General features: G+C 36.0%; 2 protein-coding genes across 2 annotated transcripts; both read left to right on the top strand.

Moving 5' to 3' along the window:
• The first annotated feature begins 1,454 nt into the window (after nt 1–1,454).
• Nucleotides 1,455–2,625, top strand: LOC103081122 (epithelial membrane protein 1-like). The gene is made up of 2 exons (XM_007451754.1): nt 1,455–1,773; nt 2,459–2,625. The coding sequence occupies exons 1-2, from the start codon at nt 1,455–1,457 to the stop codon at nt 2,623–2,625; spliced, it is 486 nt and encodes a 161-aa protein (XP_007451816.1).
• A 496-nt stretch (nt 2,626–3,121) lies between these two features.
• Nucleotides 3,122–3,607, top strand: LOC103081396 (epithelial membrane protein 1-like). Its single transcript, XM_082930924.1, has one exon. It carries the CDS (start codon nt 3,122–3,124, stop codon nt 3,605–3,607), a length of 486 nt encoding a protein of 161 aa, XP_082787050.1.
• Nucleotides 3,608–23,077: the final 19,470 nt, after the last annotated feature.

Genomic DNA, 23,077 nt, shown 5'->3' on the forward strand with positions numbered 1-23,077 from the left:
TATAGTGCCAGGTAATGTGGTGGCTCAAAAAAAAACTGTGTGGCTAATACGTATAAAATAGGTAACTAAAAAAAAAAAAAAAAAAAAGAATGACGAATCAGTATTAATCAATAAGTCATTGCAGCCTGTAGTTTCAGGATCAGAAGTATTTTTGCTCATCTGTAGTCATTTGCTCAGCCTGTTTGGGTTGCTATAACAAAGTACCACACACTGGGTGGCTTATAAGCAACAGAAATTTATTGCTATAGTTCTGGAAGCTGGAAATTCCAAGATCAAGGGACTAGTAGATTCAGTGTCTGGTGAGGGCCTGCTTTCTCGTTCATAGAAGGCACCTTTTAACTGAAAGTGCACATGGCTCTCTTTTTAGCGTCATGGTAATCACCTCCCAAAGGCCCCATCTCCTAATACCATCTCCTTGTGGGGTTAGTGTTTCAACATATGAATTTGGGGAGGACACAGATATTCAGACGGTAGCACTCTTGTCCTAAAAAGTGCCATGATTTTAAAAATTATATATATATGAAATTGATATTGGGTTCAAGAGTGGTAAGATTGCCATAATTTTGCCCAGTAATTCCCAGTTTGGTGTAGGTGGCCACAGCACATTACTCACATACTCTCTCCAAGCTTTCTTATCATAGAGTTCAACAGAACTTCTTGTTTTATAAGCAGCTGTATAGTTTACATATTATAAAATTCATCTATTATAAATGTACAATCAGTATTTTCTTAGTAAATTTGTATAATAGACTAACTGTATAATAGACTTGTATAATTATCACCATAATCCAGTTTGACAACATTCCATCACCTCAAAAAGTTGTACCAATATTTTCAGCTAATTACACCCCCACACCCCACCCAATACAACCAATGGTCTATTTCTAGCTCTATAATTTGCCTTTAATGGCCATTTGATGTGGAATCATACAACATAGTCTTTGCAGTCTGGCTTTTTTCACTTTGCATAATGTATTTAGATTCATCTATTTTGTGGCATGAATCAGTAGTTAGATCCTTTTTATTGCTGAGTATCATCCCATTGTATTGATAAACCAAATTCTTTTTTCCATTTACCAGTTTACTGACAGTTTTTGGCTGTTACAGAAAATGTTGCTATGAATATTTGCATGAATGTCTTTATGTGGATATATACTTTTATTTTTTATCCTAGAAATGGAAGTGGTGGTTATGTGATAAGTTTCTGTTTGACTTGTTAAGAAACTGCCAAAATGTTTTCTAAAATGGCTGCACCGACAGTGAAAAGAAACCGCCCATCACACACCCCAGCACACCAGCGCGGGCAACTTATAACCTCGGGAGGCCAGCGCTCCCCTCACTGTGGTCACAAACCTCCAGAGGAGCGGACACCTGCCACCAGCTCCTGTCACCTGGGCACCTCGATCGCTGGACCCTCAGAACTCTCTTCACTCCCAAGCCATCAAAAAGCCAAGATGTTGGTGTTACTGGCCAGTATCTTTGTGGTCCACATCGCCACCGTCATCATGTTATTTGTTTCCACCATTGCCAATGTCTGGATGGTTTCAGATGTTGGAGCAATATCAGTAGGTCTTTGGAAAAACTGTACTTCCACTAATGACTGCAGTCACAGCCTGTCATACAGCGGTGAAGATGCCCTCAAGGCAGTGCAGGCCTTCATGATTCTGTCCATCATCTTCTCCGTCATCTCCCTCGTGGTCTTCGTGTTCCAGCTGTTCACCATGGAGAAAGGCAACCGCTTTTTCCTCTCGGGGGCCACCATGCTGGTGTGCTGTGAGTATCAGCTTATCCAGAAAAAAGCTTTCCCGTAGATCTTACCATGGGTGCTCCCGGCAGCTTTAACAGCTGAGCACGTGGGGCAGTGAAACCGCCTCGTACGATTTGTGCTTTTTGGGAGAACCCCTGATAGCTGCTTGGAATAAGAACCCTCGTAGGCTTCATTGTTTAAACCTGGGCTCCCGGGCAGCTACCAAGTGGCTGGAGTCCGTCCATCAGTAGTACTTGTATACAAGACCCTTGAAGGGGGCAGGGATGTGGGATTCCTTAGAAAGATGAAACCGCTGCCAGAATGCCTACAATAATTGCCATTCCCACTCTCCTGTCATTCTTCCCCCACACACGCAGTTTGGTGGAAGGCATGTTCTTTTGCATCCCTCAGGCAGCCTGCCCTTGTGTGCTGGGGTCCAGATGGGAAGGCTGAGGGGTGGACCCGAGATGCTGTGTTTCAGCCACACAAACCAGTGCAGATGTGAGAACTCGAACACCTCTGATTTGCCAACACAGCCATCAAGCTTGGTTTGGGGCAAATCGACAGAACTACCGTTGGGGGTCAAATTTCAGATTTCATTTTCCCATCGCCCATGAGGGAAATAGGCTCTTCCTAAAATTATAAAATCTTTTTCTTGGTTTTCATGTTAAGAAACCAAACCAACAGCTAATCGTTGTTTTTCACCTGCAGGGCTGTGCATCTTGGTGGGGGCCTCCACCTACACTTATCACTATGCCAAGAACTCTGAAGACCAGTACCCGGAGAGTCACCACGGCTATTCCTTCATCCTGACCTGGATCTGCTTCTGCTTCAGCTTCATCATCGGCATTCTCTATCTGGTCCTGAGAAAGAAATAAGGCTGAACACGTTGTTGGGGATCTGGGGGGTGGGGGGTGGGGAGGAGGGAGTCCTTGAATCTGGGAGAGGAGTGGGAGTTGCTAAGCAGGAAAAACCAAGAGAGGGAATTGCGGGGAGGGGAAGGCAGGGGGGAGGGGCTGAAACCCAAACGTGACTGAGGGGGTCCAGCCCCTCAGTCCAGCCCCTGCCCCGGGCTGGGATGGATGCTCCCTGGATGCAGGCCAGAGGGCCTCCCTCCAGCCTCCAGCTGTTATCAGTTACATACACTGCCTGGGGCCCCAGCAGCTGCCACATTGCTGGCTCTACTTCCGAGGGTGAATTCAGTCTTCAGACCTACTGCACCTAGTTAATATAGCGGTACAAATTCCAGCAAGGTCAGATACTGTTCTTGTGCAGAATACGCCAGGCTTGGAAGCCATCCTGCCCTTCTGACCCAAAGCAAAACAGCACCATCTGAAGGAACTCTCTTCACTCCCAAGCCATCAAAAAGCCAAGATGTTGGTGTTACTGGCCAGTATCTTTGTGGTCCACATCGCCACCGTCATCATGTTATTTGTTTCCACCATTGCCAATGTCTGGATGGTTTCAGATGTTGGAGCAATATCAGTAGGTCTTTGGAAAAACTGTACTTCCACTAATGACTGCAGTCACAGCCTGTCATACAGCGGTGAAGATGCCCTCAAGGCAGTGCAGGCCTTCATGATTCTGTCCATCATCTTCTCCGTCATCTCCCTCGTGGTCTTCGTGTTCCAGCTGTTCACCATGGAGAAAGGCAACCGCTTTTTCCTCTCGGGGGCCACCATGCTGGTGTGCTGGCTGTGCATCTTGGTGGGGGCCTCCACCTACACTTATCACTATGCCAAGAACTCTGAAGACCAGTACCCGGAGAGTCACCACGGCTATTCCTTCATCCTGACCTGGATCTGCTTCTGCTTCAGCTTCATCATCGGCATTCTCTATCTGGTCCTGAGAAAGAAATAAGGCTGAACACGTTGTTGGGGATCTGGGGGGTGGGGGGTGGGGAGGAGGGAGTCCTTGAATCTGGGAGAGGAGTGGGAGTTGCTAAGCAGGAAAAACCAAGAGAGGGAATTGCGGGGAGGGGAAGGCAGGGGGGAGGGGCTGAAACCCAAACGTGACTGAGGGGGTCCAGCCCCTCAGTCCAGCCCCTGCCCCGGGCTGGGATGGATGCTCCCTGGATGCAGGCCAGAGGGCCTCCCTCCAGCCTCCAGCTGTTATCAGTTACATACACTGCCTGGGGCCCCAGCAGCTGCCACATTGCTGGCTCTACTTCCAAGGGTGAATTCAGTCTTCAGACCTACTGCACCTAGTTAATATAGCGGTACAAATTCCAGCAAGGTCAGATACTGTTCTTATGCGGAATACGCCAGGCTTGGAAGCCATCCTGCCCTTCTGACCCAAAGCAAAACAGCACCATCTGAAGGGCCCCGTGGGAGGACTTTGGCCAGTGAGCCATTATCCCTCGTTGGAACAGAGATTTAGCTCTGTGGTATTTGTGACAAAATGGGAGGAAGAGAGATAGTGATTAAGGCTAAGTTGGTGTGTTAACTAAACTGAGAAAGAGAACTTTTCACAGTGGAAGGCCTGGGGCGTGGTCAGAACCCAGACTAGACCTCACACAGCTGTCCCTCATGGAGACCTCTTGCTACAGACTTTACCTGGCCTCTCCTTTAAAGCCAAGGCAGCTCTAACTCTTTGGAGTTTCTGCAAAGCCACTAATGACCAATTCAGTGGTGGAAGCACCACACAAATTATGGGAAAAAGGGACAATCTTATAGCAGGGTTATGTTAGAGTTATGTTATTAGGAACCTCTCTCCATGCAATCAACGTTTGTTTCAAGTATATAACGTGAGAGAGGACAAAGACCCGTGCAACGCAATCTGTTACTCTCCCTCTAAATTACACACTTTTGAGGAAGTTTTATCTAATTAGCCACATTGGGGACCAGGGCTCCTAGGCTCAGAGACAGCTCTAGCTTTGACATGAGCTGGTGGGGTTGCCTTTCAGAGGTCCTGCCTATCCCACAACACAGGTGAGGCAAGGCAATTCTGGAAGCTTCTTAAAATACACACAAACCAAAACCAAACAACAAATCCTTGGATGAAAGGTGCTATATTATTGTCAAGTATTAAGCATACTAGATTTCAGTCACAAAAAGAACAGAGTGTCTGTGCTTCCAGGAAAATAAGAAAATTTCCGTGAGAGAAATAAAAATATAGGTGATGGGCAGATATTTTCTTTAAGGAAAGAGTGAAATAATGTTTCATAGATGCTTTAATCTGCATTTCCATAGTCACTAATTTTGTTGAGCATCTTTTCATGTGTTTATTAGTCATTTGTATATTTCTTTGGTAAAATTTCTAATAAATAATTTTACCCATTTACAAAATTAAGCCATCTAAATTTTGTGGGAATCTTCAGAAATCTTCTCTGTGGGGAGATTTTTAATAACTAATTTAGTTTCTGAATATGGTATATGATCTATGTTTTCTGTTTTTTCTTGAATTGGTTTTAGTAATTTGTTTCCGTCTATGAATTTTTCTAATTCATCAAAGTTATCTTATTTATTTTCTTCAATTTTCACAATAATCCCATATAATTGTTTTAATCACTGCATGGTCAGTGGAGAAATCTCTTTAATTTTTAATGTAATTCAAAATTTTTATCTACATTGTTCCAGTTCAGTCTAACTAAAACTTTATCAATTTTGTTAATCTTTTCAAAGGATGAACTTTTGGTATCATTAAATTTTCCCTATTTTTTCCCTTTGATTTGATTGATTTATGTTTCAATTTTTATTATTTATTTCCTTTTTTCTTGCTGTATATTGTCTTACATTCAGTCTACTTTCTTAATCTGTAACTGTAAATTATTACCTTGAGACTTCTCCTAATCTGATAGTGATTTTAAAGTTATAAACATTCAGTAAATTTTCAATGTTCCTTTTCTTTTCATTCATTCTAATATCTCTTATGATTTCTTCTTTGCCAGGTTACTCAGAAGTATTTTGTTCAACTTCCAAATATTTAGGAATATCCCAGATTCTATTCTATTTTAAAATTCTCATTTAATTTCTTTGTGGTCAGAGCATACTTTGTATGATTTATTTCAATTATATTGAGACTTATTTTACAGTCTAGCATATGATCTATTCTGAAATATGTCCCTTTAGTGCTTGAAAAGAATTCATGTCCTACAGTTGCTGAGTAGTGTATTCTATATATGTCTATGCTTTTCTGGTCTTCTTGTTGATTATAGTTCTAGTTATTTTGTCAGTTATTGCGAGTGGGGTGTTGAAATCGCCAATAATTATTACCAAATTGTTTCTCCTTTCAATTTCATCAGTTTCTGTTTCACATAATTTGAAACTCTTTTGGCTGTGTGTACTTTTACAATTATTATATCTTCCTAATGAATTGATTATTTAATCATTATGAAATGTCAATCTTTTCTTTTTGGTGGGAATGTAAATTGGTGCACCCGCTATGGAGAACAGTATGGAGGTTCCTTAAAAAACTAAAAATAGAGTTACCATATGATCCAGCAATCCCACTTCTAGGCATATATCTGGAGAAAACTCTAATTCGAAAAGGTACATGCTCCCCAATGTTCATAGCAGCACTGTTTACAATAGCCAAGGTATGGAGGCAACCTACATGTCCATTGACAGATGAATGAATAAACAAGATGTGGTATGTGTGTGTATATGTATATAATGGAATATTACCCAGCCATAAAAAAGAATGAAATAATGCTATTTGCAGCAATGTGGATGTATCTAGAGATTATCAAATTCAGTGAAGTAATTCAGACAGGAAAATACAAATATCATATGATATTACTTATATGTGGAGTCTTAAAAAAATGATACAAATGAATTTCTTTACAAAACAGAAAAAGACTCACAGACATAGAAAATAAACTTATGGTCACCAAAGTGGATAACGGGGCATGGGGGGAGAGTTAAATTAAGAGTTTGGGATTAATATATACACAATACTATATATAAAATAGATAAAAAACAAGGACCTACTATATAGCACAGGAACTATATACAATATCTTGTAATAACCTATAATGGGAAAGAATCTGAAAAAATATATATATGTACATATATATATGTATCTGTCTATCTGAATCACTTTGCTGTTCCCCTGAAACTAACACAACATTGTAAATTAACTATAATTTTTAAAAATGGTTTTAAAAAAGTCACTTTTTCCCTAAGAGTATTATGTCTATATATAGTGTAACTATATTGTCTTTATATAGTGATGTGTCTATCTTGACTGATAATAACAAAGCCACTCTAGCTTTCTAATATGTATCCTTTGTTTGATATATCTTTTCCCATATTTTTGCTTTCAAGCTCTTTGCACTTTGAATCTATTGGATGTCTTTTTTTTTTTTTTTTTTTTTTTTTTGCGGTACGCGGGCCTCTCACTGTTGTGGCCTCTCCCGCTGCAGAGCACAGGCTCTGGACCGGCAGGCCCAGCGGCCATGGCTCACAGGCCCAGCCGCTCCGCAGCATGTGGGATCTTCCCAGACCGGGGCACGAACCCATGTCCCCTGCATCGGCAGGCGGACTCTCAACCACTGTGCCACCAGGGAAGCCCTATTAGATGTCTTTTATAGACAGTGTGTGGTTGGCTCTTGCTTTTTTATCTAGTCTGATAATTTCTGCCTTTTGAGTGGGATGTTTACATTTAAGGTAATTATTTATATGGTTGGATTTGCATTAGCCATTTTACTGTTTGTTTTCCATATGTTTTCTATTTTGTTTCTTCTTTACTGCCTTCATTTAAGTTACATAATTATTTTTACTGTACCTTTTAAATTTCTCTGTTGATGTTTTGTACTGTATTTTTTAGTTACCTTTTGGTGGTTTCTCTACAGATCAAAATACGCATCTTAACTTACCTTCACCTGCACACACACAGCCTCAGCCAGGAAGATGCTTATTCCAACAAAGATAGCATCCTCAGACTATTAGAGTCATTGAAGTTCCCTGATCATTTGCCATGGCTATTGTCACTTTCAGCAACAATGCCACTGGGTGTATCATTTCCCAATCTAAATTGAGTGAGTCCTTCGTTGACTGTGGCAGTGAAGCTTGCCTGCCCTGTCCTGACAGAACCTCTGTCTGACTGAGCTGAAGGTGGACGGGACTTGGGAGGCATAGACCCAACAAGAATTTCACAGACTACCACTGTTCTTATCTGCATTGAAGCAATTTTCAAGAATAAGTGTTTCTCATATTATTCGTAAGCCTTTGGTTTATATCCAGAGTGATGAAAGGGTTGTTTTTGTAATTTTTTTTCATCTCTATTGTTTTTTTGGAAAGGGATTATTGACCATCTCACTTAGATATAGTGGAAAATCCCTTACCAGTACTTTTGGATCATAACTTATAAGACCTTGAATAATTCAGAATAACTGAGGTTGTACTATGCTAAATGTTAAGGGAAGATACAGCTTTTCCAGGGGTAGAATATATAAGACAGCTCAATGAGGTAGTCACCTTTTTTTTTTGTTTACAGCAGCTTAGCAAGTAAGCATCAAGTCTACCTTTGGATGAATCAGGTTTTGAAAATATTCCAGAGTACAGTGACCTATTCTTTCGGTCATGGTACGAACACTATGTCAGTATTGATGTCTAGAAATGTTTAACTTGGACAGAATTTGGATGTTAGTTTCCGACACTTACTTACTTGATGAATGGCCCATACAATACTGGATGATAGCTGAAAAAGAAAACACAGCTTCATTTCCTCAAATACTCACTTAAGTTCAAGTGATCATTGGTTTGATTCCAGCAAGGTAATAACAAGACAAGTTAAGGAAAAGTAGAGTTTGAACCTGCGTAGATATCAATCTACTTATGCAGCTTGTCTTTATCAACATTTATAAAAATAGCTACATTTACAGATGGGGGTAAATGTATTGACAAGGACAACATGTTCAGTTAGTCCTGAAAGTGAAGATGAATATTTTCTGAGTAAATAGATTTCATTCATATATGTATCTAATAATTATTTACTGATGCCTAATTTATCAGGCATTGTGTAAGTGTTAAAAGGTCTGAAAAAGAATAGGAAATAGTCCCAGCCTTCATGGGCTTTACAAAAAATAAAGGACCATATAAGTCTGTTGTTGCAGTTATTTTGTGGATGAAGCTGTAATAGAGATCTATGAGAGTCTTACTAGGTAATACAAGGAGAGGGTGACCAACTATACCTGGGTCAGGAGCAGATAGTTAGCAAGAAGTCACAAAATTATATGCTGTTAAAGGATTTGCTGTGCTCATATAGAAGAAGCAAGCAAAATTTTCTTCACACAGCCAAATCACAGACAGCATGGCCACCATCTACGATGTATATATTCATGTCTGTTGTATATTTCATAAATAAATTCATTTATGGCTCAGTTACTTTCAGTTTCCTGAGTACTGACAGATAATCTTTCCAATGCTTAGATTTTCCAATTTGAAAATAATTTAGGTACCAGAAATGCTACTACTTACATATTAGCTTTTGAGGAGGTATTTTGCTTTATTCCTCTAGTAGTACCTATTGATTGAAGAGATGCAAACTATTTTTGCACTGACTTCCCTTCATCTTTCAATTCTAGTCATTTTATTTCTGGAAAGAAAATAACTTTTTTCTCCAATTCGATTCTTTAGTTCATCTTCTAATGCATTCTTTATATCTGTGTCACTTACAGTGATATAGCTTAACATTTAATCAAGCATTCAGAAATGAGATAATCTATTTACAGGCCAAGTATCAGCAAATTTCAAGGATATTTTATGACAAAACAATTTGAAAAATATCAAAAATATTTTTATCATTCTGACATATTATGTCCAATGTTGAACAGCCTCTTCTTAAAAGGCAACACTATTTCAAACTATGATATTTGGTATTCCACTCACTCAATATTGTTTTCTTAGTTCTTTAAAATAGTCTGTTACACCATCCAAAGAGATGAAATTTTGCCATTGCTGGTTACCAAGAGTGATGTAAATCATTTTACTTTAAGCATATTAGGTGATGCAAAACATCTTACAACTTTTTAGCTAATTTTCTTTTAAAAGTTCTTGTACACTTCAGACTTCATGCAACTGTGTACATCCAGAGAATTTTATGTGCTCTATTTGATACCAAGTAATCATAACCAGGAAAGCTGGCTTGATCCAGCAAAATTAGAGATGTGCTAATGTTTCAAAGAAAGGCAGACATAGTAAGACTGGAATATTTACATCTCCAGTAAAAATTACAGTTAACACTATGATACAAACTAAGCTTCAGATGGTGATATAAACCATTCAAGTGCAAACAGTCACTGAAAAAAATAAGGTGACATTTAGCAGGTGAACATGACTCAATGAGCTGTGAAAGTCAATTAACTGAAAATAACCTGTTCCAAAGAAATGAAAGAGATACAAATGAATCATACTTTAACCTGTAACCCATGTTTGTCCTGAATTATACCTGCTAGACAGTACTCAAAATTTTTCATGCCTTTTCCCTAAAAGCCATTTCTTGAGAGCTAAGTGTGAATGGACACCATCCCTCCACATGTACACACACACACACACACACACACACAAAGTGTACTCACATCCAACTACATGTGTCTATTACAGTCTTTGCCCACTCAAAAGTATGTTCAATCATGACTTTATTTACATTTGGACAAAATCTTGCTCCAAGACTTTAGTCATCAAAATGGGCATTTGAATACTTTTGCACTTTTAAAGTTAATGCAAATATGTTTATTAATAAGCTATCCTATGCCTAACCCTACCTTGACTTTACAGAAAATATAAAACAAAGCAAAAACAGAATACGTGCCAAGTCACTACACTTTCTCCCTCCCTTTCTTTGCTCTTCCTCCTTCGCTCCTATTCTATATTTCTTTTTCTTGCCTCTTTCTCTATTTTTCACTTCTTCTCTCCTTCCTTCTGGCAATAAAATTATTATGAGGAGACATAAATTCTCATTGAGGAGATACCTTTTATGAAGATTTTATTAGTTATTTTATGTGTAATATTGTGTCCACAAAAGTATTGTTGCCAAAAATGAATAGGTGATTGAATTTATCCTTAACAAAAAGAATTTGAATTTAGTTATTAGGAACTGATAAATGAAAATAATAAAAACAAGTTTAAAATTATATATACTGTTTATAGGATTGTTTTATATCAATCATAAACTTTCAAAAATTTTCAGATTTTAAACCCAAAGAATAGTTTAAGAAACAGTTATTATGATATAGAAGCCAAAATTAAATTGTAGAGAAATTCTCAAGGATGTAAAAGCCTTCATTCAGGGGCTAAGTAAAGACTCAGTGATACAGTTACTACTGACCACTTAGAACATTTCTTTAGAAAATTTGTGACCAAACTCTTCCATTCAGAAGAATTACTTTTCCTGAGGTATTTTACCATGTTATTTATAAACTCTTAATCATAAGCATCAGGTTCAGTTATACAGCCATTAATTGCAAGGCAGAGAATACATATCTAAAATATCTTACCATCAAGGCTACTCTCTGACATCATACTAGAAGTTGGCCATTGCAGGGTTGATCATTTCAGGGTGTCAATGCCCCAAGATTTAACTAGGTTTTTGCCGTAATTGGTATAACAACTTTATTCCTCAGACAAACACTCATATTATAAGATAGCCGCTGCAGCTCCAGAATGACATTCACTTAAAAATGCATCCAGGAGGGCTTCCCTGTTGGCGCAGTGGTTGAGAGTCCGCTTGCCGAGGCAGGAGACACGGGTTCGTGACCCGGTCCGGGAAGATCCCACATGCCGCAGAACGGCTGGGCCCGTGAGCCATGGCCGCTGAGCCTGCATCCAGAGCCTGTGCTCTGCAATGGGAGAGGCCACAACAGTGAGAGGCCCCTGTACCGCAAAAAAAAAAATGCATCCAGGGGGAGAGTGAGAGGGAGAGAGAGACAATGATTGATTTCCTCCTCTTCTTATTCTTTTTTTTAATTATTATTCATTATTTTCTTATTGATTTCATCTTATTCTTTAATTAGGGAGATAATTTTTTTCCAAGAAAATTCACTGCATACATGACCCAATTTATTTTTTCTTTGTCAGACTGTGTTTGGCACATTGTTTCTCTGAACAGTAAAACTAAGATGCTACCAGAATATAAGGAAGGAATGGACATTGGATTCGTAAATAACAGTGCCTGCCGTTGCATCCTTTATGTTAAAGAAAAACAAACAAACTTGCTTTTAATACATTTTTGTAGTGATAAAGAGCAACTGATATTTAGTAACACTACAAAGTGGTAGTGCTAATCTCATAAAATATGAGGGGTCAGGTGACCTGGCAGGAAGAGAGTGGAGACAGGAACATGGCTATATTCTAGTCCTTAAATTTAAGAGATGTCTGATCTGGTAAGCTGAGATGTGGCTTCCTCATTTATAAAATTTACATAATGCAGAAAGGAAGAGGGTATTTGTGACTATTATATGATATGCACAGAAATGTACGGAGAGAATGAAGGGATTACTTTTCTAATATAACACTTGAGAATTCTGAACAGATGGAAAAACATGATTTCTTGAAAGAGCTGCCATGGAACTAAAGACTCTTGAGTGAATGTTCTCTTTACAGTGAATTGCAGAAGAAGGTGCTCTGAAATCTCTAGCATGAATAATCCAGGGACTTCTCAGGAAGGGATAGTGGAAGTTATAGGCTTAGCTGTAGGAGATACTGATGCTCTGGATAAAAATGGCTTCCAACAAGAACCAATGCTGATGTTGACAGCAAATCCAAACTAATTTAGGGACTACTGCAGCAGCAAGAGTGACAAACAACTGCTGGTTGTTGCCAAAAACAACTGCTGGGATTACTTGATTGAAATAGTAGGAGTCCATTTGTGGGGCTGAAGGTAACCTCGCTACTCCCTTTACATATTGAGAACATGTTCCCCTAAGAATTCATCAGCTCAAATGACATTCTTATTTGGGGATTGGATAGAGAAGATGGCTTATATTTCATTGTTATCCTCAATGTAAAGGGAAAATTACAACTGCTTAGCAGGTTGGATAAGAAACCCAAAAGCATCTATTGAGGGCTTAGACCATAATATCTCTTTCAAATTGCTGGACAGAGCATGTATCCTGCGGAAAGGGACCAACACATATATGAATAAATAGCTTGTTATGATCATCATGGCTAGTTTGTATATTTATACATGGTAATGTTGAAATATTTTTGTTGATTTAGTTCACATTTACATGGACTCTGTAAGGCTTTACTGTCTTATAAAAATGTGTGCTAAAGTAATGTTCATACCAATACCAAGAGTATTCTCACCAGGAAGTGGATAAATTTTAAAATTTTCAACTAAGAAACTTAAATACATTAAATCATGTTCATAATGCTATTTTGATGAAATGGAAGTTAGAGGCACAAATAATAATATATATATAACATATATGTAAACATAACTAGCAGCATTTTTCAGGGATAATTTTTTTGCCCTTTGACATGAATTTGGGGTAAGCTAAAACTAATAATGCCAAGATACTTGCTTTATAAAAAGCCATTATTCTTTATTTTGACTTGAAGAAACTTAAGATTGCAAATATATTTCAAATTGCAAGCACTCCATTTGGTTTCAAGCAGTATGTTCTTAATGAGGTTCTGATAATTGTTCAATGCTATCATTTCCATTTTTTATAGTTTCAGTAAGCAGAAATAGCTTAAAGCTACCTTATCTTTCTAAACTCTTGCTGCCTGAAAAGTTCTAGTTATACTTCAAAAATAAGGTATCATATTGCTAGGGAGCAATACACTCTCACACTGTGATTGTCAAGAGAACATTCAGTTTGTTTGAAGTGATTCTCCCTTTCCAATGCACAGAATACTGTCTAAAGGGACTTCCACATACTTCTTGTCAGATGAATTTTATATACAGTTACTGTAAAATTTAATAATGCAGAGTACTTGTGAATAGATGTGTAATTCACATTCTGGTAATTCAAGTACTAAAATATCTAGGAGGGTAAAAAGAAAAAATGGCATGCAGTATGTTTGGCCCTTTGAGTGCATGATTGGTGGTAATAATGAAAAGTCACATCTACTGAGCTCTAAGAGTCCTTTCTTTTTAAAGCGATTTCACATACATTATATCATTAGTATTGCCGTCATTGTCAATAGCATCAAACTGAACAATATTAATGAAAACAAAATATACACCATTGGAATTTGATCATAAAGAAACATAGCAATATGTAAGTGTGCTTATATACATATATATTTTATATGCACACATATGCATACACACACGAAACGGCTCATAGGAAACTACTCGTTTGCTCATAGTTTAGTTATTTTTTGTGATTGGCTGAATGTGATCTGTTAACTCCTATCATAGTCTTTAATGGTGTGCCAATTCCATTGAGGACCATTAATCGATACAATTCAGGTACTGATTAAGTCTCTTATTTTGTTTCTGTAAAAAATAGTTTTATATGACAAGTTATCTTATTATCCCAATATTCATCCACTAAGGCTGCTACTGCTTCTCTTCCAATTCCACCTCCTCTTCATCGTCATCCTTTATTTCTCTTTAAATCCAATTGAATTGTTCAGTTTCCAAGGGCTCAAGTCTATGAGCTGGGCATAACTGGGTCAACTATAAAACCCACTTAGGATGAAGGTAGCCTTCCTCCCCATATATGTTTGTGTGGACCCTACGCAGTTTTGTATAGGTCAGAAGATTCTCTGGATTTGTCCTGTTTTTGGTCATCAGCATAAATCCAAACATTACCCCAATGCTCACCCACTATGAGCTTCAGTGTTCCCTGACTCACCAGCCATTGGTAATAGTTGTGACTATTCCTACTGAAATTCTGGTTTGCAGTTTCTCTGTCCTGATCCTTGTTTTCAGTCTCCAGCCTGATAACTCAGTACTGATTCCCAGTAGCTGCAAGAGGGACAGTTTTCTTTTACCTTCTTGACTATGATTGCTTATTCAAGAAGCACTAATCTTGTCCAGTTTTTCATTTGTTTATGGTGAGTGTGTCTAATACCAGATGATATATCATGACCCACAAAAAAACTTTTAAAGTATAAATACCTACAATATATTTAGTGCCTGGGGCTCAATTTTCCCAGTTTTGTTAGGCAGAGCGTGTAGTTTACTTTTGGAATTATAAGAATGATAAGGCTCATTTAGGAAGGAACTGGCATTTACTCATCATCTAGGATTTTGTTGGGATGGAAATGTAGCAACAGAGTAATATGACAAAGTATAGTCAACTCGGTAAGGGAAATCTCCACTCTAGGATAAAGGAAATCACAATTCTAGGTAGTGTTATCCTAGGGAGAGCCTAGATGCTTAATAAAATAGATTACTTATTACACCCTAGAAAGGACACCAAAGTTAAAGCTTGGTTTTACATACTGAGGCACATGATGAAAATCTCTTCTGGCAACACCTTATAAGAACAGGATATTAGTCTTTGATACAGGAAATAATGCAGGAGTTCAGTGATCAAAATAGAGAATTACATCCTTGGATAGACTTAAATAGAAATAAACAGTTGGCTCTTGGATTGAGAATTTTTTAAAAGTCCTGCAAGTGTGCTAGTCAGACAATTGTAATTAAGCTGTGGGCATGAAGGTGTTTAATAGCTGTGCAGGAACTGGGAAAAGCAGTTTCTGAGGTAATGATATAATGAGCTGCTAATAGATCATGTGGGATTTACATTTCTTTAACATGAGGTTAGAACTTTTCTACATCTCTGAAACAGTAGGGGTATTTACCTTTGAGATTCACTAAGTATACTTTCTTGTGATGCCTAGATATTGCTAATCCTTTCCTTCTCCATTTGACAGTATCTACATAATTAGGTCACCTGTGATAATTGAGCCCAGCTACAAGAGGCCATGGATATATTATTGTAAATCCTGTGTAAATCTTAGTTTCAAAATGTGTCCAGTGGAGATTATTAGAACACCTATATACAGGGTTTTTGTTAAATATAAACGAGAATGTGTTTACAGTGCCTGATACATAGTAGGCCCTATTTAAATATTAACTATGACTAATAGTTTGAATATGTGCCACATATGATAAAACTAAATTATTTTGTTAACATAATGATAAGTTGGCATGATAGAAAATCAGGATATCTTAATTTTATTAACATGTGACTTTTCTATGTCCTCTATGTAGAACTAAATGCACTATTATAACAGGAAAAGCATGATATTAAGTAACCACATATCTGTCATAAAGGTATTTATCCACTGGAAACATTACTTCAAGAGAATTTTGTTAAATGATGTTTTTGACTCTTTCCTAGGGTGATATAACATCAAGTAGGAGCTTTTGAAAGTGAGTAAAATATTATTTCTTGTAAACTGAAAAAAAATAGAAGAAAAACTAATTATATTTTCTGATAGTTCTTAAAAAAAGACTACTAGAAAAATACTTTTAAAATAATTTTTAATCTTCTTGAAAATCAGAAACTCTTCTAAACTTTCTAAGAACTTGCTGTTATAATAACACAGGAGTTATCTATCAGGATAAAGAATCTTTATCAGGAGACCACTATATATCTCTACTTGCAATGATATGATAAACTTGTTTATATTTTGTATTATAAATAATATTATGATGAGTTATTTAAATATTAACTTGGGTATAAAAATTTATATTGCTGAAAGGAAGAACTACTAAACAAACAAAAAACAGTTTTTACCCAAAGCAGTTAAAATGTCTTAAATGCTAGATATATTAATAAACTAATTTGTTTCAGTAATTAAGGTAGCTACTTGAACATCAGTAAGAAATATGTAGAAGCAAACATAAAATAAAATTTTCTTTAGATTAATATCAAAATGTTTTCTAAGGTTTACTTAACTGAGAAGAAATTAAATTATTCCATGGTAGAGAATGATTAATTTACAAAGTGAACAACGTGAGGACAGAGTTTCTTTCCACTTTTGATTCTACTGAAGATCTGAGCCCTTAATTGACAGTGAAAGCTAGCCATTTTCACTCTGAAAATAGACAGGTGAATAAATATCCAACTGAGGATTCTTCTTCTTTTCTTGAACAGAGCTAATAATAACATTAGTTCAACAGTCTTGTATCAGAAAGATTAAAATGAAAATAAGCTCTTTAGTTACCATATTAAAAATTATTTTTAAAGTGCACATGTCACCTATCAGTGAGCTTTATTTTGTTACTAAGAGTCTAAGTTTGATTCAATTGTCCCAACAAAAACTATATGTTACTCTCTGTTTATTAATTATACACATACTCACACATAATACTTTTCAAACCACTCCAGAAATAGTTGCATAATGTTTTTTCTGTACTAAGCTAATCTAATTGAATTTCAAAAAATAATTTTTTAAATGGATAACAAATGAAATATCAAAGTCTATGGGCACAAAAAAAATCCTTGACACTGTAAATTTTCCTTTGTAAAATCCTTATAAAACTAACAAAAAAAGAGTCATTCAATATCTATCTGAAGGAAACACATTTATCCATTACTAACAATTTAAAAATATGCTGTATTACATATACTAGATAAAATCCATCCAGATAATGTATTTTACAATTTTCCTTAGATTTTTTAAAATTAACTTCATGATTGCTATATACTTTGATTTCAGTTGAAACTGACATATAAATGATAAACATCTACTGAGCATTTACAATAATATATATCATCTTTCACAGTATTGGTTTGCTTGGGGAATGTCAAAGACTATGTTAGGGGATGTGGTGTTGAAGAAGCCAAAGAAAGAGCAAAAACAGAAGAAAAAAACTTGCGAATTATAGTGTGTGAACATGGGATGAAATAGAGAGAATTAAAAAAATAACATAATTTAACTAAGATTGTTAGAGATGAGCTATCTGAGGTGTTATCATTAAACTGAGACCAAAATAGAGTTAAATATGTTACACAGAGAGAAAAAAAAAAAATTCTAGCTGGAAGAAAAATCATGTACAGATATATTGGTGTATGAAAAAAAGATGGCGGTATGTGAAACTGAAAGTTAGATATCGTGATGAAGATGTAATCGTCACGTCAGGAAGTGTGCAAACATCTGAGATTTTAACCTACTTGCAAGCTAACAAATTAGTCTGCCGGAGTTGTATAGGTACAACAGAAGACACAAGACTCCTGGGTCAGACAAAAGACAGTTTTATTACCCACAGTAATATCAGGAGCCAGAATAAATGTCAGTTCCTTAAGTCCCAGTTCCAACAGAGCAATGTGCTGAGGGGCAAATGTTCCCTGTACACTGAGTGGGGTATGCTTCAGGAAAGGAATACTAGAGTATTAGAAAGGATATTAGAAAGCTCAACATTGTATAGGGATTGCTGGCAAACTTGTCTATCCCCGCACTCTGGAGAGATGTATTATCTTTAATACTCTGGAATATTATGCAAATCTACTCTAAGGGAGGGAGATACCTCTGTCTTTACTATTCAAGACTGTCTGCTATGCATACATTCTCGAAACAAAAGTACAGAGTAAGTTAGTTATTAATGTCTTTGAAGATGTGCAGTAATAAACTGGCACAAGAGGGAAAGAAAATGCTTGGATAGGGACAAATTATTCAATAATTTGTAGGCCATGGAAATGAGTTAGGATTTTTTCTGGTTACATTGAGAAGCCATTGAAGGGATTTACATTAAAAAGGGTTAGGCATATTCCAATTTATATTGATAGTAACTTCTGCCATTGTTCAGAGAATCAATTGGAGAGAAACAACATAGAGGCAAGAAGATTAGTTAAGATGCAGTTGATTCATACACATAAGCAATAATGGTAACAAAACTAAGATGGTAGAGCTATATGTAGAACAAAGAAGATATATTTTAAAAATTAAATTTGGGGTGAGAGAGTTGACAAATTGTTCATGAACTGAACACAAAGAGTGGGAAAAGAATGGAAAAAGTAAGGAAACCAGAAAAAATATTACATTTGAGCATGAAAAACTGGTGGATAATGATTCTATTTGATGAGACAGTGCAGAATGGAACTTTGAAAGTACATTTGAGGGGAAAAGAGTACTTCTTTAACCATGTAAATGCTGATATCTTTGTTAGACATCAAAGTGGAGACACAAAAACAATTGCATATTTAAATGTAGATATCAGAAAGTGTTTTTAATCTGTGAATCATCAGCCATAAGAATATACAAAAGTTCATGAGAAAATGACCTAAGGGGGTGGCGGGTGGGTGGGGGAGAGAAAAGAGGAAGAGAAAGAACAAGATGGAGTTCTGCAAAATCAAAAATATTAAATATTATGTAGAAAAAAGTAATGAACCAATGAAAAAGAGAAAACAGGAAAAATATTTCCAGCAAAGTCAAGAAATAATAGAGCAGAAATAAGCATTATCTATCTTACTATAGTATTGATAATTGCCCTTGAGGGATCAAATAAAATAAGGATTGAGAAGAGAGAAGTATGATTGGTAACTTTAACAAGCGCTGTCACCATAAAATGACGATGGCCAATTATTTCTTCTAGGAGTTTATAGTTAAGAGAGGACAGAAAAGCCAAGGTAATTTTATAGTACAACAAATTTCCATGTAATATGATGGAAACAGAAATATAGTCCAACTGAAAATATCTACGCAGGCTTTCCATAAAGAGATTTTTCAGTTTTGCCAAATATTTCTTCCTGTAATTGCATGTGCATATAAATATTTATAATAATGGAATTCACTAAAAAGAATACTTCTAAAGATAGATTTCTCAGGTATGCACTGTATTTTGCTGTCCCTACTGATGGCCTCCCTAAAAATATCCCCTGGTACAATACCTATGTGATTTAGAAAAAAGTATATACAGCATCTGCAAGCTTCCTATTTGGGGAAAACATCCTTGTAATATGTCAGAGATTACTGAAGTTAATAAAAAGTTTAAGATCTAATTAGTAAGTCTTACTGATTAGATTTAGCACATAGTCCTTTAAAACAATTTTTTAACATGATTAAAAAGTGCTGTGTTTCAGTTTTATATTTTCATATATATCCTCCTATTAAACTGTAAGATTTTGCAGAGTGGAAGCATGGCTTTTTATCTTTGTAACCCAAGTAGAGTATACAGTGCTTGTGTTATAATAACCACTTGAGTAGTAACTACTTAGAGATAAATAGATGAATGGCCAGCTGACAGTGGCATTTTAGATGGATATTAAAAGACTGGTATGAGTATAAATGGAAGGTATAGAGGTAAAGAGAATGATAATTTTCCACTTAGAAGGAGCACTTTGAGGAAAGGCTTAGGAGTGGAAGACTACAAAACATGTTATGGAAAATTACGGTGGCTGGAAGTAGAAGTACATGAGGAAGAGAAAATGTGGTTCCATTTAAGCTATAGGACAAACTGTAGAAACCAAATCAACATCTTTAGGAAGTGGAGTGGACTGAACAGATTTATTTTTAGGCAGATTTCAGCAGTAGTTGGGAAACTCATGGTCAGTGATTGGAGATTTAACACAAGGGCACTGATGAATACAGCATATGTGAAAAAAAAAATAGCATGTTTTAGTTTAGCTAGTTTCAAGTTTGATGTTCAACTGAGGCATTTATATAATGTCCGTTAGTAATTCCAAAATGTGAATATGGAGCTTGGAAAAGATATTGTGAAGTCAATTTAATTAACATGGTCATATATTATTTTTTCCTGTACTGCTGAGTATTCTAGAAATTGGTGCACCCTAAAAACTTAAATATTAATGTATTTATTTGAAAATCGCTTAAACCAGCTGTTAGGTATCAGTCACTATCATAGACATTGGAGCTATAAATATGAGTATGGTTAGGAATCTCTTCCTAAGGAACTTGAAAACAAATAGTTTTCAAGCTTAAAGACCCACACATGCACGTGTACACATACACACACACACACACACACACACACACACTAAAATAATACACCTATTTCAACTTTTACACATGGAGGTGAGAATTTTATAGGGTATTTCCACTTATAGAGCTAATTTAAAAATTTTAAATGAAACATATAAAAGAATAATGAGATAAAACTATTAAAGGAGAAAGAAAATATGACAATGTAACAAGTAAGATGTCTACTGACTATAGCATTGAAATTTGTGACCTGGGCTTCGCTTTCTCCACTAATTTGTTTTCATATCTTTGGTAGAGTACAGCCAGTCAACATTACCTCTATCTTCTTCACACAATTTTTAACAGCTTCTGTATGATTTCTGGGGTAAATTGTGCCTGAGAGAGTTTCCCAGACTGGGAAATATTTTGGTCGCTTTTTCACACAGAACAGATCAACAAATTGCCAGCCATCATTGGCTAAGGGTTTCTCTTCAGTCATATTGTGATTGAAAGCACATCTGAAGGTCCTTTGCAATGTCATGAGCATAACATGCTCCTTTAAGAGGTCAAAGAACATTTGAGTTTTCAAATAAACTAATCTTTTAAATGTCCATTTCTAATAGAGCTAAATTCATTATAATTAATGTAACCACACTAGTTGAAATGACTACAAAGGAAAAGAACCTTGACTTATATCTAATGTTTTGAGTCTGGTATTGCATATTTGTTTTCTGAATTGATAATGGGGTAATTCAATTAACCTTTTGCATGTGATATGTATTGGTATAAGCAATTTCTTTTTGCCATCTGTTTCACTTTACAGGATCAAATTCAGTGATGATATTGTCATCAAATAGGAAGGATATGAATATCCTAGACAGCTGCTTAATTTACTTATAATTTTAATATTTAAAATAATTTTCCCCATGATCTTAAGTGTATATAATCTTTGTTAGATACATCATTTAATTTCAGCTTATGTGTTGGAATACGTATTTTAAAAGCCGCAAGATAAATTTCCTCTTAAAATCTACTAGATTACTATTCTAGAGATTACCCTGAAAATGATTTGCGTGTGTGTGTGTGTGTGTGTGTGTGTGTGTGTGTGTGTGTGTATAGTGGAGCCAAAACAGCCCACTGAAAGCTACAAGTTCTTCATAAATATCTTGATAGTATAAAAAGTTAAGGCATGTTTGAATTCTTGTTAGTATGTTTGTTTTATCATTACACTAATTACATTGTTTTGGATAAATGTTAGTTTTTGTATTGGTGAATATTATTTTACTAAAATTCCCATCCATTGATCCAGATAAAACAAAATAATAAAAGACCATTTTTGGCACAATGCTTTTGAGACATATAGGATTTGTCTTGGTGTCACTCTCTCCCATTTTAGAAAAAGCGTGACCTCCCTAGCATCTTACTATTCCAATCTCCAACTTCCCTGTCCCAGCACAGGTTGCATCGCCCCCACTGCTGAGAGTTTTCAAGAGTTTCAAGTGCAGCTTTCTCATAGACATCCTGAGTTCAGTCCCAAACTTTATCCAATAATATGTTATTGATTTTAACAGTGAGTGGTTCAACTGTTGGAGTAGGTATTTGAGGAAAAGCAGATTTCCCAGTAATCCTCAAATCATTCTGTCCATTTCCTCCAGGTCTATATAGAGCATTTCTAATTTCACTAACCTTCTCTCCAAATATATTTACCTGATGTAATAACTATCTTGAAAGTCCTTTCTATATGCACATGATAATTTTAAGCAGAAAAAATCTTTAGATAATAGGTAAATCTCTAAATGCATTAAATAAAAATTCACCAGGTGGGATTAGGAAACATTGTATCTGGTAATTTTATATAGGAAAAAAAAAAAAAAAAAAAAAAACCTATTAAAGTATCTCCAGTCTTCTGAAAATGTAAATATTTAAAGTCTAATTTGATCCCGCAATTATGACAAGAGTGGTCTGAATACATTCCAACCAAATGCTTCATTTATTCTTTTTTTTCCTGACCTGATATCAATTTTCTTTCATTTGTGTCCTCATTAGTTTATCTTTCTTTTTCTGGAGGATATGGATCAATTTAGCTGTCTGCCAGAATTCATAATGAAGATTTCATAGAAATATTGATAATGGTCACACTGTTAAATGTTCTCATTCTTTAATCCTGAACTGCCAGACATCGTGTTGGTATTTTATCCCTAGCCTATTTTTATTCAATGAACAATTTTTATATGAATAAATATTTATTACCCTATACAAGAGTAGAAATATAACCTTATATAGAAGAAATAGGATATTCTGAATTGTACAGAGATATTCAAACAGACTACAGCTTTTGTTCTTAAACTGCCTGCATGTAGCCAGGTTAACTTTATTTTCAAATATTTCTCTTTGCTCCAAAATCCACATGCCCACAGATTAGGAGCCCAAAATTATATGATGTACATTTCCACTCTCCAGTGATAAACAGCAATTTAGTTCTTTTTAATATTCCATTGCAGATGTGTTCAGAATTTGTGTCTCTATGAAATGATTTCTTGAAAGAATTGAAAAGCAATTG

The sequence above is a fragment of the Lipotes vexillifer genome, unplaced genomic scaffold (assembly GCF_000442215.2).
Source record: "Lipotes vexillifer unplaced genomic scaffold, Lipotes_vexillifer_v1.1 scaffold1192, whole genome shotgun sequence".
In the NCBI taxonomy this organism is placed as follows: Eukaryota; Metazoa; Chordata; class Mammalia; order Artiodactyla; family Lipotidae; genus Lipotes; species Lipotes vexillifer.